The 16,126-nt window shown below is 55.3% G+C and overlaps 5 protein-coding genes across 5 annotated transcripts; 4 read left to right on the top strand and 1 right to left on the bottom strand.

The window, feature by feature from the left end:
* Nucleotides 1-669: 669 nt before the first annotated feature.
* ANK1_2 (Ankyrin-1) lies at nt 670-6,552 on the bottom strand (the record flags this gene model as incomplete). The annotated part of the gene is made up of 9 exons (XM_066131625.1): nt 670-1,036; nt 1,121-2,624; nt 2,678-5,230; nt 5,282-5,420; nt 5,499-5,729; nt 5,792-5,857; nt 5,943-6,002; nt 6,065-6,311; nt 6,380-6,552. The coding sequence occupies 9 exons, from the start codon at nt 6,550-6,552 to the stop codon at nt 670-672; spliced, it is 5,340 nt and encodes a 1,779-aa protein (XP_065987576.1).
* A 737-nt stretch (nt 6,553-7,289) lies between these two features.
* Nucleotides 7,290-8,204, top strand: G6M90_00g103720 (uncharacterized protein; the record flags this gene model as incomplete). Its single annotated transcript, XM_014690493.1, has 1 exon — nt 7,290-8,204. One exon carries the CDS (start codon nt 7,290-7,292, stop codon nt 8,202-8,204), a length of 915 nt encoding a protein of 304 aa, XP_014545979.1.
* Nucleotides 8,205-9,021: 817 nt separating this feature from the next.
* Nucleotides 9,022-12,277, top strand: isp (Major intracellular serine protease; the record flags this gene model as incomplete). Its single annotated transcript, XM_066131624.1, has 5 exons — nt 9,022-10,252; nt 10,320-10,489; nt 10,549-10,728; nt 10,789-10,974; nt 11,036-12,277. The coding sequence occupies 5 exons, from the start codon at nt 9,022-9,024 to the stop codon at nt 12,275-12,277; spliced, it is 3,009 nt and encodes a 1,002-aa protein (XP_065987568.1).
* Nucleotides 12,278-13,417: 1,140 nt separating this feature from the next.
* On the top strand, nt 13,418-13,891 carry G6M90_00g103700 (uncharacterized protein; the record flags this gene model as incomplete). Its single annotated transcript, XM_014690495.1, has 2 exons — nt 13,418-13,552; nt 13,613-13,891. The coding sequence occupies 2 exons, from the start codon at nt 13,418-13,420 to the stop codon at nt 13,889-13,891; spliced, it is 414 nt and encodes a 137-aa protein (XP_014545981.1).
* Nucleotides 13,892-15,328: 1,437 nt separating this feature from the next.
* On the top strand, nt 15,329-16,045 carry G6M90_00g103690 (uncharacterized protein; the record flags this gene model as incomplete). The annotated part of the gene is made up of 3 exons (XM_066131623.1): nt 15,329-15,468; nt 15,603-15,635; nt 15,697-16,045. The coding sequence occupies 3 exons, from the start codon at nt 15,329-15,331 to the stop codon at nt 16,043-16,045; spliced, it is 522 nt and encodes a 173-aa protein (XP_065987720.1).
* Nucleotides 16,046-16,126: the final 81 nt, after the last annotated feature.

The following is a 16,126-nucleotide window of genomic DNA, read 5'->3' as shown; positions in this document are numbered from 1 at the left end:
GGATCGCTGGCAATGGGCGGTTGGCGCCGCGACGCAGACACAGGTTGATGATGATACGCAGAGCCAGAGAGGCGAGTCAGAAACACTGGCGAGGAGGTTAATGATGATGGTGGTGGTGATGCAGTGCTGAGGGCTGCAAGGACGGAAGAGGTGAGGACCATGGAAGGTGGGGGGAATGAGTTAATTGTGGTGTGGCATGGTTGATCCGGGCCGGGTCAACTGGTGGTTTTCGGGTGGCTACCGCGACGGAGAGGTACAGCGAGGTGGCAGGGTATGAGGCACCCAGCAGTTTGCCGGAGACCGGACAATTGGGCTAACGTGAGCTAATTCAAGGCCTGGACCGGGCAGCTGGCTCCGGTCCCGCCACTGGTTGCCAACTGTCTCACGTGACACTGCGAAAGCTGGTCGTCTTCAAACATTGAACCGTGAAATTGTGACGACAAAACTGTACGCACACATCACAACCTATATTCACAGTTCGCCACTATGTCACCATCTCATCACTGCTTCCTGAAAGCCTGCGGGATGCGATTGTTCAACGTGATTTTTCTCTGCTCGGCCTCACTCGGCCTCATGGCTTCCCTCATCATAAGCAATCTTTTCGATGTACCCAGTTGCGCAGCAAATAGTCCTACATAACGAACTTTACTATTCAAAGACCTCCCAGTCTCACATCGAACCATCATCGCCCACAATCTCCTGATCAAAGTCATATACCGGACCCTCTTCCTCGACTAGCACAGCATCCCCGTTGACAGGCCCAGCTGGCCCCGACTCCGTCTTCTCAGCCGCATCTTCCTCCACGTCAAAGTCGTCCCCAGAGTCCCTAAACCCATGACCAGGGTGCACGATGGAGCTGTGTTTATAGCACTTGAAGCATAACGTGTAGTTGTAGCAGTCTGTGCATGTAAAGTAGACTCCCCACAGCTCGACTTCGCAACAATCACAGAACCATCTCTCCACCCGCCTTCCCCTCCTTTTCCGCCTCGAAGATGGCCTTCGCGACGAGACATTCGCCTCCGCAAGGCCAGGAATACTAATCACCGAGCAAAGGGCGCGTCAGCAAACGACTATGGAAAATCGGGATGGGGCCTGGCTACAAGGCTTGCAACAAACGAACCTATCATAATTATGATACTGGGCAACTTCCAGGGCAGTCCAGTCGCCCAAGGGTCCTCGACCAGAAACACACGGGTCTGCGCCATTGTCAAGCAGGAAAGTGACTGTTTCATCGTGGTGTGCCGCTCGCCTATCTTCCCATACCACAATGTTCGCAGCACGCGCCGCCCAGAGAAGGGGTGTCCAGCCGTCCTTGTCCCTGACGTTGACGTCAACACCGACCCGCATAGAGCGCGCAAGAACTTCCTTCAGCAGGTCGACTTGTCCGCTGAGAACGGCATAATGGAGGGGCACTCGGCCAACGGCGTCTTTGATGGCGAAATCCGAGTCCGGGACCCGGAGCAGAGTAAGAACCTCGAGGGAGTTGTAGCAGGCAACGTGCGCCGGTTTCCTGCCGCAGGAATCCTGCACATCGACGGATACCTTGCGATCGAGGAGGCTCTTTACGATGCTGCTCTTGCATCCCAGACTGGCAGAGATGATTGGATAGCTTGAAAAGCCCCCACGGAGAGTAGGGTCGGCGCCCTTTTCGAGGAGAAGTCTGAATATCTTCTCTTTGTCTGCATCGTCTTCGCGATGGGTGCGGCCGCTGGTTGCCATTAGGGGCGTGCCATTGGCGTTTCGGCAATCAAAGTTGACGTCCGAGCCACTTTGGAGAAGCAACTCGACCATTCGCAGAGTACCAACTTCGCAGGCCCCATGCAAGGGTGCTCCCCATCTCTCCACGGGGGTGGAAAGAGTAGCCGTGATGGCCTTTTTGGTGAGAAGATACTCGACAACCTCGTCATTTCCGGCCTCAATCGCGGACAGTAGAGGTGTCAACTTGTACTTGTCGATTCCGTCCAACTTGCACCCGGCATTGACAACGTGGCGAACCGATCCGACAGTAGTCTTCTGGGTGATGCAGTGTAGCGCCGTGCATTCATTCACGTCTCGAATGTCCAGGTCTGGACGGTACTCCAAGATGGTGCGGACCATGTCCTCGTGCCCGGCAGCGAGGGCACAGCTGACGAGGGTTCGGTTTTCCTCATTTACCGCATTCACATCAACTCCGGCCTCCAGCATCAATGAAACCACGTCACTGTAGCCTTCTTCAACGGCATATGCCACCATCTCTTGGGTCGACCCGCGTGTGAGGTCAGGCTTGTCCTTGGGCTCGTTGAGAAGCACCTTGCAGGTTTCGACCTGACCATAGTTGATGGCATACTCCAGCGGCGTCCCGTTTCGTCCAGTTTCCCTTGTTGTGTCTGCGCCAAGGTCAACAAGTGCACTGGTGGTATCCGGGTGTTCGTAGGCAGCATGCAGCGGCAGCCATTCGCCGTCGCCACAGACATCGTTGACACCTGCGTTGGCCTCGGCAAGAACTCGCACAGTTTCGGTGTAGCCGTAAAGCGCAGCAATCCAGAGGGGGCTGTTACCATTCCCATCACGCATGTTGACATCTGCCTTGTTTGAGATCAGGTACCGGACGGCCTCGAGATAATCGTCGCTTGCTGCCACGAAAACTGGGACGAGTCAGTATTGTAGCGCTTCGTGGAAACATTTGGTGCTAACGTACGTGGTGGGAACTGCCACCTCACAGCTTCTACCTTGTTGACATCTGCACCAAAATCTACGAGTAGTTTGATCATGTCCAAGTTTTTACCGGCAACAGCCTGAAGCAGTGCTGTTCCGCCACCGTCGATGGCGTTGGGATCAGCGCCATTACGAAGTAGAACTTGGGCAGTCTTGTAATACCCTCTTCGTACACTCGATACCAAGGGCTGGTCTTCAGCCTCGGGAGGTAGATAGTCCTGCATTTTCCTGTGCCTAAGAATAGTTTCGGCTGCGAGGAAATGCCCCCTTTCACACGCAGATTGCAAAGGCGTCAACCCATATTTATCCTTGATATCAACGGCAGCTCCATTATCCAAGAGCATCTTTACTATATCCTGTGAGCCGAAGGCGGCGGCAATATGTAATGGTGTCTCGCCGAGTTTTGTCTTGGCGGTCAAACTTGCACCTGCATCTACTAATAGTTTAGCAACGCCGGCGTGGCAGCCTCGACCTGCAAGATGGAGCGGTGCCAAATGGTCGAACAGCAATGTTTTTGGAGGGTTGGGATCTGATCCCAAGGCCAGGAGTTTGGCGACAACATCTTCCATGCCCAGCGAGGAAGCACGGCACAGTGGGAATGCCAACCAAAGCAACGGATCATTGCCTTCAACGAGGATTGTGACCTCTTGGTTATTAAGCCCTTCGCCGTCTAGGATATTGGTCGCATGATCTTTACTGCTAGCAGACTGTTCTGTTTGCTGTGTCGTCGTATATTCTTCTTTGGGCCTTCGCCTGGGAATGTCATGGGGTGGTTTGGGAATGTGATTCACCAACTCCGGGAACAGATCTAGGTTTCCACTGAATGCCGCAACTTTGACGGCACTATGCAAGTAATCATCGTCAAAATCCAGATCGGACAGGCATGAATCGAGGATAAGTCGAAGAGTAGAGAGCCTATCTTGCCTCGCTGCCTCAACCAAGGCCAGGCCACGCAATTCAACGTCATCCTTGTGCACTTCCAAAAGAGACGCGACGAGGTTATCAAGTCCAAAGTGTGCTGCGACCGGAAGAGGCGTTCTGCTACCCAAGGGAATTCTTTCATGGAAAGCCGGCAACGCCGAATATGCGTCGATCCATCGTTTCAAGGTCGGGGGATGATGGAAGACTGTTTCCAAGATATCATCCAGCGGGCCAGCCTGTGTCAAATGCCTGGTCCAAAACTCAACCGCATATGGTAGTAGTGAAGCACCCGACCCCGTTTGGTCATTGCCACCGCGTAAGTGCGCCAAACAAGTCTGCAGAATGTCCAAATGACGGCCGCGTTCTGTCGTCTGCAAATACCACCCATTGGGACCCGGATGTTGCTGGTCGCGCTCACTGGACTCGAGCCACGGACGAATTGCCGAGTGACAGAACTGAATCTCATCGTGGACTACGACAAGAATCCCACCAAGCAATTGCAGGGTGTGTGCAATAGTGTTGTGAGCAGTTGTGTTGCCTTGGTCCGCGTCACCAGCAGTCCTTTTTACTGAGCCGAGACACAGATCTGAGACGACGCAGAACTCAACCGTCCTTAATGGTCTGACAGCCGACAGCACCCACGAAATCAGCTTCTGAGCCCAGGGTCGGCGTTCGCTCGGGATTTCCGACAGGACCGCCTCAAATAGGAGCTCCGGTCTGGGTGTCTCTAATTTCCCCAGAAGCCTAGGGACGGAGTCGGACGGGTTCGGTGTTGACCTGAGCCACTCCATCAAGAGCCGGCACAGAGACTCGTCATTTGAGAAGCGAGAAATCAATGACTTGGTAGCACTCTGGAGATGCTCAGCGGCGTATCTGGGGTTTTCTTGGGTAAGCATTGATGTTTCGAACCCAACTTGAACGGGGACGGCATCAGGGAGCGAGTATTCAATACGTGAAACGGCGTCTTGGGGGAAGTGGGAGAGTGCTTCAGCAATTTGCAAGTCCCCTTGGGTGCCTTTTGTTGTCGTAATGACGAGTTTCAAATTGTCCTCGGTCCTTGAAAAATGGGCTTTGAGCTCCGAGAGTAACCACAGCAGTGAGTCGTTGCACTCGTCAAAACACTCCAACACATGAATAGACTCGGTGCATGCTGGAAAAGAACGGAAGTAGTCCCGAGATATCAGCTCACCTGCGTACACTCTCAGGTACTGCCAATAAGCAAACAAGTCGTCTGTAGGCCAGGCTTTGGTGCTTTCGAGATTTTCAATTATGCTCTGGATAGCAGGACGCCGGGTTTGGAGGCATTGGAAGATGATTTGGGCCACGAATGACGCCAGGGCCGCCTGCGAGCTGTTGCATCGGACATCGTGGGCGTCGAAGCGGAAGTAAAGCATCATTTGAGAGCTGTCCCTGAGATAGGTTCGCACCATTTCCGAAGCGATAACTGTACCCGAGGAGCACTGGACATGCAGTATATGGTTCCCTTTTAGCTTGATCGCGCCATCAACTGCCGACTGGTCCATTTCAGCCGCCTCATTTAGAGACGGGTAACATAGCGGTGCTTGATCTGCCACCCTCCGCAGGATATTGACTTGACTGGGTGTGTACTCTCCCTCTATAATACCTCGTCAGCCCATGATTTCAAGTCTTGAGCAGATGCAAATACCTAGCCAGTCTTGGTCTGGCAAACCCTTGATTGGGTGGGAGTCATTGTCCGAACACCGGGTTAGGTCCATATGCGCTTCGCCGCTGGGCACTCTGTACTCTTGCGGGATGCCTATTGTCATGGTGAACTGGCCAAAGACCTGAATGGCTAAATATTAGCACACACAAGGGCAAGATGGCGCAGAATTTCCTTGTCGCAACGGCATTCGTCCACTTACACTTTTCGCCGCATCCTCGTGTGTGGAGTACATGTTTACCATCTTTGCTTGGGTCAGCAGCTTGGTGTGGACAAAGGCATGGTTGACGTGGGTTATAGTTTCAGCAAGGCTCTTGACGAGCCGCATCGAGTTTCCGTGCCGATGGCGATCCCTTCTGAGGGACAGGAGACGACAAAGTTGTTCCTCAAGATCACCTGGCGAGAGTGGCCTATGGGGGTAACCGATGAAGATCTATTACTTGGATATGAGAACACGACAACAATCCCTAGGCGGCTCGACGGTGGGTGACGTACAATGGCACGACATGAATACAAAATGTCAGCATACTTTTCTTTGCTGTCTGTAGCTAGACTCAAGGCCTATTTTATGAATTAGCCATGGTCCGCATTGAAACAGGCTCTCAAAACCGGGGGGTGAGCTTGACACAGCTCCATGACAACTCACAGCTTTTACTATCAGCCCTCCCATGTCATGAGATACAAAGATGATGGGCCGCCTTTTATCCTAGGGCAACTCATTCACATCAGTCACTGCTCAGTCAAGTACACTCAGTGCGCAAGACAAACCAAAACTTTAGGCGAACGAAGCTCCAACAGCCGATCCAGGAGGGCATGGGCCTCGTGATACACTCCCCGTAACGTGTAGCAATTGCCAGAATCCTCGTCCGAGTCATATCCATATAGAATAACTCTTGCCGACTTGCATGGTACGTTTCCCCAGTCGTGACCGAGCCAGGTGCCGGCTTGTGGTCCCGGATCTGAGGCCTTCCAGGAATTCCAGCTCTGGCCATGGAGCCCGTGGACCCCAACGACACTAGAGAAATGGACTATTAGCACCAGCCTTATCTTGAATCAATATGCCTGTTTCTCTAATGAACTCACTCAAAGCCAATGGCTGCGTTGGGGTCAAGATCGGGATCACGGACCACGACGCCGTTTCTATGAGGTTCCGGCTGTGAAGCATTCGCATCAGCATCAGCAACGGCGGACGACGTCGATTCAATCTGAGCCTGTTGTTGTGTGTCGACCGACGGCGTGTCGGCCTTGAGAGACATGGCCAAGTCACGTCTAGCCTTGGTATACGACGATATGTATTTGCCTATCGGTTAGTGTACGCATTTACAACGCCTGATAGTACATGTCGTGCGACAGCGAACGTGATGTGGTCAAATATTGACTCTTTGCCTTCCGCCGTCGCTCGAAGCACCTCCAAATCAAAGAAAGAAGCTCGGTGATGACGCCTAGGCACGCATAAGATGGGCCCCTGTGCCAAGTTCCATGGATGCAGCTCGCCCGCTCAGCCACCCGCTGCCAGGGCCTGGCCAGCTTTAGATTGGTTGCGCTTTGATATGACCCCTGCTATGGATTTATTGGACTTTACCGCGTTTAGCTCAGGGGTATTACCCTGTCTTACTGTAAAGGTACCTGCTACCTCCGAGCTGTATCCTGGCCGTGGCCTCCCCGCTGTGACCTGGACGGTGAAGAACATGTGGTAGACGAGAATAATACCACGATGCTTATGCGTGGTAATAAATTGGAACGTCTTCCCTCTTCCTCACTTCTGCTGTAGTAGAGCGGGAATCAGATCTCAATCTTTGACATGGCCGTATCCCCTCCCGCCTACAGGCTATGACACAACTTATTTACCCATACTAGGAGGTATAAACGAATAAACTGAAAGATAGTAGGTAGACACGAACATACCACGAGATATCGAGTACACTAATATACCGTAGGATATCATCGTTGGTACGCAACAGTCAGGCACCCGCTCCGGTCAAATACTTCCACCATGGCAGAAGCACAAAAACACGTCCCTTCCACCGCGCCGGGCGACGAAGAGGAACCCCTTCTCGCGCTCGAGGTACCCCTCGGCGACGCCGTGCCCGGCGAAGACGACACCTTTCGCACCGAGAATGCCTCAGTCGACGACTGGGAAAGGCGCAACGTCATTGAGCGCACGAGGGGCAACATACACAGCCGCGTCGAGCTGCTAGAGGTTCGGCACGGCACCTACGACGACGACGGGGACGAGGCCACGCTCCTGGTGTTCCGCTTCCGCTTCGACCCGCAGAAGAGCTCGCGGCGCGTCATCCGAGCACGCGTCCACGTCGAGTTCCTAGCCGCCAGCGCGCACCACGGCACGCCCACCGTCGACGCCATTGCCCCCGATGAGAGATGGACCGTGATGCCGACAACGGACCATGAGTCGACCAAGAGCGGGGGCGAGCTCAAGCTGGGCGTCTCGGGCGCGTCCCTCCTCGACGCCGGGGGGTCGGCCACGCTGGAGAAGACAATTAGCAGAGACGTCAGCGACGCCACCACTGTCACCGGGAGCATCAACCTGGGGACGGGCAGAAACTCGGGCGAGTCGACGGCGGCGGTGTGGAATCTCCAGGAGAACAGGCGCCGGGCGACGGGCGTCCCCGACGCGGTCACGGTCGCCGTACTTTTGCGCCGGGAGGACGGCCAGCCCTTTCGCGCGAAGATTACCCTCGAGGCCGACGTGGACTTCAAGTCGGGCCTGGAGAAGAAGTTTTCCAAGGTGCCGCTCGACGACCCGGTGCTCTTCAATGCCGGGATGACGGGGAAGCCGAAACGGGGGAGGAGCTACGGCGTCGAGAATTTGCGCAGCGTCGACTTGTATTCGCTATGTAGAGTCCGGATGGCGGCGGAAGCTCCGTTTACAGAAGGCAAAGGGTCTTAGTGATGAGCTACCAGTACTATTACTACTATTCTGGCTTTTTCCCAGGGCGATGCGAACAAGGGGGCGTCAGAACGGGCCGAACCCGCTGGCGATGTACATAAGTGGGTGGTGCGGGTTTGGTATCTTTTGATATCCCGTGATGGGATAATTCGCTGCAGTCTGTGGCAGGATATTCGCCCGCCAAGTAATATACCCTGCTATGCTGGCAAGAAGTTCATGTGTTATAGCATGGAGCGCGATAGCCAGGTACCTACCTGAACTGGTCGAATACTTTTTGCCTTTTACTGTATTTTACACGTCATGGCGGTCTTTCCCCTAGTTACTTGACAGGCTCCTACAATGAGTACTGTTCCTGATGGTCTAACAGCTCCCGCATTCACACAGTCCCGCAAGTCGCCGGTACTTGTGAGGCATGGCCAGGATGCAGCTCGGAGGTAGTAGCAGGCACCTCCATAATACGACATGGGTATATCCCTGAGCTAAACTCGGTTACGTCTACCAAGTCTATAGCAGGGGTACCCCGGCGAACGGGTGGTTGGCTTTCATTTGAGCTCGCTATACTCGGGCGTAGGGCTGACGCCGGACGATAGCCCCTTTGCGTCGACTCGAGCTTCAATTCGAGCCTCGAGACTGCAATGGGAAGCAAGAGGCATGTGACCAGATCAAGTACATGGCTATCGCGCCCTACACCATTACATACTACGGAAATCTCGGTGCATACGTCTCCGTGGGCAGACATATCCCGTCATAGACTGCGCCATCGTACAGACATTACCGTCGCAGAGCCTTCTCCCTCGGCCATTGTCTCGCCGTCACCATGACGCTCGACGACGAGGACCTGATGCTGGACAATGAGGATGAGTTTCACCTATTGTCCGAGGGCGCCACCGACGAGGACCAGGTGCGGCTACAGTTTGAAAACGACGTGGAGGACGCGAGGAGGCTCTCGCAGACCAAGTTCCAAGACGGGGACGAGGAAAGAGAACAACGCACGCGCTTTGTGCTCGACCGCACGCCGCAGTGGTCCAGGACGACGCACGACGGCCGCAACTTCCTGCACCACCTGGCCTCGTACGACTACAACCGCAAGCCCTTCGTGAGCCTGCAGTGGCTCATGTCGCGGGCCATGAACAAGCTGCCGCACCTGATGGGCGCCATGGACAGGTCGCGGCGCACGCCTCTGACGACGGCGCTCGCCGCGGGCAACGTCTGGTTCAGCTACGCGGCGTGCAAGAACCAGAAGGACGAGACGCGGCAGCAGTTTGGCGCCGCGCTGGCCAGCGAGTGCGAGGACCTCGACAACGACCGCGGCAGCACCTGCTTGCACACGGCGCTGGTGTGCCCGATGAGCGGCGAGGCGCTGCGCGGGGAGATTGTCAAGATCATGTGCGGCTTCGTGCCGCGGAGCATGTTCAGCGCCGTCGACGTCAAGGGCCGCACCCCCCTCCACGTGGCCGTCGAGTACGAGAGGTGCTGCCGCGTGCAGGTCGGCATCGTCGACGAGCTGCTGCGCCGGGGGCCGGGCGCGCTCGACGTCGAGGTGGCCGCCTACTCTGGCCGCGCCATGTCGGTGTACCAGTACCACGAGTACACGCGGAGGCGGGCCGAGACCAGGAAGAACCCGGCCAGGGGGCGCAAGGAGGTGAGGGACGGCGGCAGGTCGGCGGCCGCGAACCCGAGGCCGGATCTCCGCGCGGCGGCGGCGCCCGAAAGGCCGGACAAGACGGTCATGGGGCCGCCGCTCCCGAGAGACAGGGCCGAGCCTCTCCCCGGCCTCAGGCGACGAGTCTCCATGCCGGTCGCGGCGGCGCCTCCAGACGGCAAACCGCCGAGCTTGTCTCTGAATACGCAACATCCATGTCCGCCTGCTGCCGGGGTGGACGAGTCGCCGCTCGATGCGCCGTTGAACGGAATCGACGCCGCGCTGCAAAGGGACGAGGAGCGGGACCAGGCCGCCGGGCAGATTGCCCAGCTGCTCAAGCTTTTTTATCTGCGTACGCAAATGCCGGAGCGTGCGTCGCGCTGTCTCCATGTCCAGGACGAACAAGGTTTGCCATTGTCCCCCCCGTAGCAGGATTGCTTGAGGAAGATTGTTCTAAGCACCGTTGCCGATAGACAAGGAATTGTGGTTTGACTTTGGGCCGCCCAAGAAACTCACCAAGACGGACTTTAGAAAGCACTTTGGGCACCTCCAGTTTGACAGTGCACTGCAGTACGTTGCATTTCCGCAGAGTACGCTGGACAAGGGAGAGGATAGTCGGCATGTGCTCCGCCAAGGCCGGACCGTGAGTACCGTGTCAACGATGCCGCTCAACGCTTGTATTCTGGTTTCTGACGCCTGCAGGACATGGTCTTCTTCTTTGAGTGGCTGGCGCAAAAGGGCGTCGAGCGCATCATCAAGGTACTGTCCGCCCAACCTCGCTACAACATGTGCAGCATACTAAGCCGCAGGCAGGTCATTGTGGAGGATCTCAAAACCCCGTCACACAGTGACCAGGCTATTGAGAAGTCGCTGAAGCCTTTTGTGAGTCTCCCCCTTTACAGGCCCACGTGAAGATGCCGGTCCCGGGCTTACACGGTGTAGAATGTTGAGATGCTGGACTGGCGGAGGGCCGACTTGGACCCGGTATCCCTGGCTCGCATTGGGCAGTGCCTGAGGGAAGTCCATCTCTACTGGAGCGGGAGGAATACCGTGCTACGGGCATGGTCGGAGAAGGAGGGCCTGGCACTGATACCGACATTGGAGACGATATATATTGTTCAAGTCGAGGTAACTGACCATGTGCCGGTAATGAATCCCACACACCTCGGCTAATTCGACTTGTACACAGGGTCTAGAGCCGGAAACCAGAGTCCGTGAGAACCTCGATGCATTCGAAAGGCGACTCGGCGAGTCGTGGCCCACGGAAGCCAAGCCAAAAGTGTATATACAGCTGCTCGGCGCGGGCGGCCCTCTGCCATCTCTCACCCAGCCATCGGACCTCCAGCCCCGGCGACAACGACCAGTCGATCCGCACAAGTGGATGCAGTGCATGGAGGAGTTTGCCTCCCACTTCAGGCAAATCCGCGCGCTCAACGACAAGAGTGCCGATCCGGCCCTCGCCCCGGTCAAGGTGGCCCTCATCGACGACGGCGCCGACATCACGCACCCGGACCTCAAGGGCATGAAGTTCCCCGGGAAGAGCTTCCACCACTACCGGGAAGGGTCGTCGTGGCGCGTGTCGCCCTTTTGGGACTCGTCGTCGGGCCACGGAACCCTCATGGCGCGGCTCATCCACCGCATCTGCCCCAGCGCCGTCATCCACGTCATCAAGCTGTCGACGTTTGCGGGCGAGGCCTCGGCCAAGCTGCAAATCAACACCGACTCGGCCGTGCAGGCCATCGAGTACGCCGTCGAGCAGGGCGCCCAGATCATATCCGCGTCGTGGACCGTCAAGCCGCCCACCGAGGCGGGACGCAAAAAGGCCTTTGACGACGCCGTCCACAACGCGCTCAACACCAAGGGCGCGCTCATGTTTTGCGCCGCCAGCGACCAGGGCAAGTCGGCCGACCTGACGTACCCGCACGGCAGCAACCCCAACAGCTTCCGCATCGGCGCCGCCAGGGCCACGGGCAGCGCGCTGGACAATGTCGGCGACGGCCACGAGCTGAGCTTCCTCTTCCCCGGGCACGAGGTCGTCGTTGACAGCGCGTACGAGGACGTCCCGGACAAGCAGTTTGGCAGGTTCGCCCCCCATTCCGGCAGCTCCGTGGCCACGGCGCTCGCTGCCGGCCTGGCCGCCCTGGTTGTCGAGTGCGTCCGCCTCGGCGTGCTGTACACGGGCGAGACGGGGCCGCTCGACGAGACGGTCACGATAGGCAGGGACGACCTGGTCAGGATCTGCGAGCGGCGGCAGATGGAGTACGCCTTGGCGTCGATTGGCACCAGCCGCAACACGGACAACAAGTACATCGAGGTGTGGAACACCTTTGGCGCCGCGGCGGAGAAGCTCAAGCATAGCGAGGGGGATAGGATGAGCCAGCTGGAGATTATCGCTGGCTTGGCGAGGCTGTTTCTGAGAAAGGGGGCGTAGAGCGGGCAAGGGTTATGTTACAGAGAGTAGTAGGGGCTTGATCTTGTCCATGACTCTTTTGTTATGCCGCCGCACGGAGCATTTCCAACTATAGGAAATGTACATGTATTTTAGGCCTACATGGTCATGCAAGACCACTAGTAACACCAGAGTGTACATACGGAGCGCATCGCGATGCGTTAAACACGCTGGCCTAGGTGGTGGTTTATAAGACCCTAATGCCAACAAACACGTTGGTTCTTAAGCTGATATACAAGCGGAAAGTCAAGTCGGTGCCGTTGAATACTCGTGACAGTCCCACTATATGACAATCTTGCGGAAGCTCTTATCGGCCTGTTGGATAATAGCAAGGTCATGCATCAATCAGCGTGGTCTGCCTCCGTCATTGTTTTCCGAAGGACCGAAACGAGGGCTATTCAATAACTGAACATGAGACTCTGACGTTTCAACGGTCTACCCCGCCTGGGTGCTCAGTGCTTTCTTTCACAAGCCATGTTCCGGGCATCGCCTTGGACAAGGTGTTACACGGAGAAAGCCCAACAAAGAGGCCCTGATCGGGGACTTGTTGGTTACACAACTAGAAGACGTGCCTGGGTAAGGGCCCTGGGCACGAGCGTTTCTTTCATTCTTTTAGAAAACCAAGGACCTTTGAGACGCTACGATATTATTATTGAATCCAAGCGTTTTGCCCCAAGCCCCCCATATGGGCCCTCGTCACACAAGGCGTGGCCTGGGCTGCATTATCCCCAGAAGAGAAAGAAACATTGAATAATGAAGCCAGTCGAGTGTCAAGTGAAGGCGGGTGCCTTATTTACAAAGAGAGTACACGCGTTTAGATTTACAACTATAAAATATGAAAAGTCATAATACTTTTTATTCTCAGGTATAAAAATAGCATTTACGTGAATAATGGTAGGAAAAGAAATAAGCTCCGACATGTCTAAGGAGACATGGAACAATGAAAGAAAGTGTGTCACCTGCTTGTCTTTGTTTCACTGCCCAATGTCGTCATCAGGCGTGAAAGGACGTCTGGAGCAACAACACCATCCCATTTCACATATAACCATCCCCGTGGTCTCCATGATACAATCTCCAGCCCCATCCTCTTCAGAGCAAGAATTCTCTTTTCAGGCTACAAAAATGACACAAGAAGCTTCAATGTGGACAGTCCCCCTTCTTGCAGGCGCGAGCCTGGTCTCGTCCTTCGTCACGGCGAACCTCTTTCTTTCTACGGCCGCGGAGCGACCCAGCAAGGCCATGTCCCTCACAATTAAAGTAAGCAACACACGGTACCGACGTCAGGCACAGGGACTAATCTACGCGATGTGTGCATAGACTTTTGGCCAGTCAAGACACAACTCCCAGTCTCTTCTGTCGAGAAACACGGCTGTCGTTCTCTGTGTGCTCTCCCTCGTCATCTTTTGCATGATCCACTGGGCGCTCACGATTCGAAGAGGGTTTTCGCGCCAGGCCCTCATCGTTGCTGCATTGGTGTGGATGCCTCCGATGGTCACGCTGGCCGAGTACGTCCTGGTTTTTATGCCAATAACATACAGCGCCCTCGTTTTGCTCTCGGTCGGGTTCCAGTGGATATCGGGGGAATTGGGAACTTGACCGAGGCGAGAAATGTCGGGCCATGGTTCTGAGAGATCAGCAAAGCGGCCTTGCATGGATGAGGGGTGCCTACATGGCAGACAGATACAAAGCATCTTGGGAATCCAGGGCGAGATTGACGACGGGATTGGCTGGGGACAAGTGGTTTCGCTGTGAGGTCGACTTAGATCCCAGCGTCATCCGGTGTGAGAGGTGGAATTAAGTTGCATAGACAAAAGTGCTATATAAACCAGTCTCTTAGGCAGGACTACCCTGCATCAACGCTGCTGAGGTTGAGCAAGCCCAGCTTCATCACAACTTGTCTGACATCGTATCAAGGCCTCCTGAGCGCCCAATTGACCACATGCAACAACGCAGTAGTAACTAACGAGAAGTAATGGCCAGTAGCAAGCCAAGAAAACATAGGACTTGTATCAAAGTGATATTCAGTGCAAACGAAAGTGCATACTCGCAGAGTTTGGGTACTAAATATTGACCAGACTCAACATTGAAGATTGACCAGACACTACAGTCCCCTGGAACTCGGCCGCTATTAGGGGCTGAATCACTGTATTTTCACTTGAGGTCAATGTTGGCTGGGGCCAGGCACAAGAGTCTGGTCTGCAAGTGGCTGCATGTGGTGGGTGTGGCACTTGTGGCTGTGCAGAACCAGCTGTCTGGTAGTTTGAGTTAAAAATGACGTCGGGTCTACTGAGGCGGGGAGACATCATGGAGGGGGAGGGGTAGTCTGGAGGTCAATTTTCTGGTTCGGGCGGTGCCATTTGTTGTGCAAGCTACTATGTACGCTCCGTTAGAATTGGGCGCTCGGCAGAGTCAGCAATCAATACATGTATGTACCTACTGCTATATTAGTGTCACGCTCCGCAAACATGAACATTGAAGGGTCCAGAAGCCGTCTTGGCCCCTCGACTTTACCTATCGTCGTGAGCAGCAAACGTCCTTGGACCCCGTCCCCGGCAAGAGATCTGCCTCCGAGTACTCGTTCTGGCTCCTGGCATCATCACCGTCTAAGAATCAGACTTGAGTGAAAGCCCTCGGCCAGCATTGGCACTATTACCGACCTCTACTAGGGCCATTATTGCCTGCCACCAGGAACCACCATCGAAACCCACCACGGGGCATCTACATACGCCAGATATCGATCTGCCTTGGCAAGCATCACTTTTATTCTCAGGCGCAGCCAGCATCCTCCACGTCCCTACCTGCTGGGGGCTTCAGACGGCCAACCCAAAAGCCACGATTTCGTGATTTCGTGCATTGACGTCCCACTCCATCGTGAACCAACCTCCAGGGTTCAGATCTATACTCCACACTTGACGGCGCAAATTACTTGGCTTCATATCCAAAAGCAGCACCTAATGTTATTCATTGGCGTCCTATTCTAATCTGCACTCATGTCTCGCTTCCGGGTGCAAATTCGCAACTACCAGTTCAAGCATGGCGAAGCATGTTAACACGGCCGTGTACCAAATCGTCATCACCAACCTCATGGTCGCCTCTGCCGCCATCATCCTCTTCCCAGCCCTCCCTTCCGAGCTCGGGAATGGAGCAGCGACGCCAGATTGGGCGGTGCTAATGTAAGCTAGACTATTTCACAGAGCAAAAAGTCGAGGCTTGATTGGTTGCTATTCCAGAGAATCCTTCCTAACATCTTCGACCTTGGGTGCCTCATTGCCTGGTTGCTGTTGACACTGGGCCATGTCACAGCCAGGAACTTTGACAAATCCCCAGATGACTTCACCCTGTGAGTATCCGACGACCCCCATTAGTACTACATATTGAAAGCTAACGGAACCCCTTTTGAGTATTGTCCTTGGAGTGTACCTCTTTTCGTCGGGCTTCATCTTTTTCATTGTCCGCTACGCCTTCAATCCCAACAGCCATGTCATCTGTACCCCGTTCAATGTATCGGCGGCTATCGTCATGGCCGACATAATGATAAGGCTTTTTCGCAAGAAGCGAGAGGACCAGGAAGCGCTGCTCGAGAATGCGAGGAAGCTGGTTGGCGTTGGGCGCCAAGTGTTTGCCTGGCTCACCCGTGAGATCGTAGCCATCACCAGCGTACTCACTAGCTTCGCCGACGGCTTTGCTAGACGCTCTGGCGAGACAGCGGCCCGGGCTGAGGACGGTAGAGGTGGCGCCAACATGAATTGACAGCGTGGGCTAGCGAGATGGCAGACGTTGCGGCTTACCCCGTGCCGCTTTGTGAGTGGCGTCTCCCGTCAGCGCGGATTG

Source organism: Metarhizium brunneum, chromosome 6, assembly GCF_013426205.1.
Source record: "Metarhizium brunneum chromosome 6, complete sequence".
NCBI lineage: Eukaryota > Fungi > Ascomycota > Sordariomycetes > Hypocreales > Clavicipitaceae > Metarhizium > Metarhizium brunneum.
The sequence above is the reverse complement of the archived record's forward strand: the minus strand, read 5'-3'. Positions and strand labels throughout refer to the sequence as shown.